Consider the following 2,083-nt stretch of genomic DNA (forward strand, 5'->3'; position numbering starts at 1 on the left):
CGACCCCACCCCAGCCCCAAGTCCCCCAGGAAGGGCCCCCCGTACCCGCCCATGAGCTGGCATCCGCTGATGCCCCCCGTGGTTATGGATCTCTGGGAGCCTGGAGCAGGGGGGATGCAGTACGGGTACCCCATGGAGAGATGCTTGGACTGGCCGGCACAGGCACCCCAGTACCTGGCACACAGGGTGGTGGGAGGGACCCCAGCAGGGTCACAGTCCCCTCTTCAGCTCCTCTGCCCCACTCCAGCACCAGCCTCAGTTGCCCAAGCCGGGGCGGAAACGTCCCGGTTGTGTAAGGGACAGGTTCCCAGCCCTTTGCACAACGATGTCCTGGCACCGCAGCACCGGGGGGGCATGGGGAGCCCCGGGTACCAGCACCCTTCAGGGCAGGGGCCACAGGGCTGGCTCGGTGGCAGCAAGGGGCTACCCAGGGATTATGCAGTGATTTCCTCCCCTGGGGCTCAGATCAGGGTCGGGAAGGGGGTGGCCTTGTCCCCAGGTGGGACAGACGCTGCATGGAGATGCCCACACTGGGGAAGTGGCAGTGGTTGGGTGGCTGTGGGGACCAATCCCTTTGGGTCCCCTCTGGGGACATACAGGATGTCAAACTCTCTGCAACAGCCTCTTGGGCAACAGCTGCTCTCTGGCCTGGAAGCAGGTTACCCACAGCTCGCTGAGCTCAACTGGCACCACAGATTTGGCACTTAGGTGGCGAGCCCAGGACCCACCGTCCCCAGAGATGTGCCCTGGCCCTATTCCACCGTCCCCCTCCCCATGGCAAAGAGGTGCCAGACCTGGGTGACCGTCCTGGTTTCAGCTGGAATAAAGTTAATTTTCTTCCTAGTAGCTGCTGTGGTTTGGAATTAGTATGAGAATAATGTTGGTAACACATATTCTTCTAGTTGTTGCTAAGTAATGCTTATAGTAAGCCAAGGACTTTTTCAGCTTCTCATAGAAGCTGAGAGGAAGCATAGACGGGACGAGCTGGCCAAAGGAATATTCCATACCATAGACATCACGCTCAATATATAAATGGGGGTTGGCTGGCAGGCAGGAATTCACGATCGCTGCTCAGGACGGACTGGGCAATCGATCATCGGGTGGTGAGCAATTGTATTGCATCACTTAGTTTGGATATTCTTTTAGCATTATTATTATTATTTTCTCTTCCACTACTGTTCTGTTAAACTGTCTTTATCTCAACCCACGAGTTTTGGGGTTTTTTTTCCTTTTTCTTTCCTTGTCCCTACTCTACTGGGAGGGAGAGGGACTATGTGAACAGCTGCGTGGTACTAGTTGCCGGCTGGGGTTAAACCACAACAATGACCAACCTGACAACTCCTTTATTGCTGGATGGCCATCAGCCATGAACACCGTCCCCACAACAGAGTCATGGGGTCCCCGAAGTCACAGGCTCTACCCCAAAGAGTGGGGAGGGTGGGCAGCACTTGGCATCACTCCCCTGGCAATGGGGTCCTACCCCCTCGCTGCCCAAGCCTCCTTCCAGCTGGGATCCAGTGGTGGCCCTGTCCATCCCTGTGGCATCGCTGCCCGCATCCCAGGGGGCTGGGTGAGGATGCTGGGGTGCTTGGGGTGCTGGGATTTGCTGGAAGCTGTGAGGGTCAGGTCCCAGCAGGGCTCAGAGGGTGGTGGAGGTGTTGCCAGAGGTGGAGGCGTAGGAGGCACGGCCATAGCGGGTCACTGCATCCTTGCTGATGAGCCCACGCTGTGCCAGGATCTTGAGGAAGCTGTTGCGAAACTTCTGCCCGATGAAGGCATAGATGATGGGGTTGATGCAGCTGTGGGCAAAGCCCAAGACCTGTGTGATGGAGAGAGCCGTGTCGATGCGGTTCCTCCTCTCGCAGGTCTCGGCGATGACCCGTGTCCTCATGAGGGTGTCGCTCACCAATGTGATGTTGTAGGGCAGCCAACAGATGAGGAAGACCAGCACTACGGCAAAGATGACCTTCATGGCCCGCTGCTTCTGGGAGTTCTTAGTCTGCAGGAGGGTGTGGATGGTGATGCCGTAGCAGAAGAGCATCACCAGGAGGGGCAGGGCAAAGCCGAAGGTCTGTGGCAGGGA

General features: G+C 57.5%; 1 protein-coding gene across 1 annotated transcript in view; it reads right to left on the reverse strand.

Annotated features, from left to right (window-relative positions):
- Positions 1-1,639: 1,639 nt before the first annotated feature.
- The window catches only part of LOC104288519 (C-X-C chemokine receptor type 2-like), a 1,162-nt gene continuing 718 nt past the window's right edge, over positions 1,640-2,083 (reverse strand). The window contains 2 exon segments of the mRNA XM_009887338.1: positions 1,640-2,081; position 2,083. The exon segment at position 2,083 is cut by the window's right edge and continues 718 nt beyond it. Of these exon segments, the coding sequence (XP_009885640.1) occupies positions 1,640-2,081; position 2,083 (443 nt within the window).

This window comes from Charadrius vociferus, unplaced genomic scaffold, assembly GCF_000708025.1.
Source record: "Charadrius vociferus isolate BGI_N301 unplaced genomic scaffold, ASM70802v2 scaffold385, whole genome shotgun sequence".
NCBI classification, from domain to species: Eukaryota; Metazoa; Chordata; class Aves; order Charadriiformes; family Charadriidae; genus Charadrius; species Charadrius vociferus.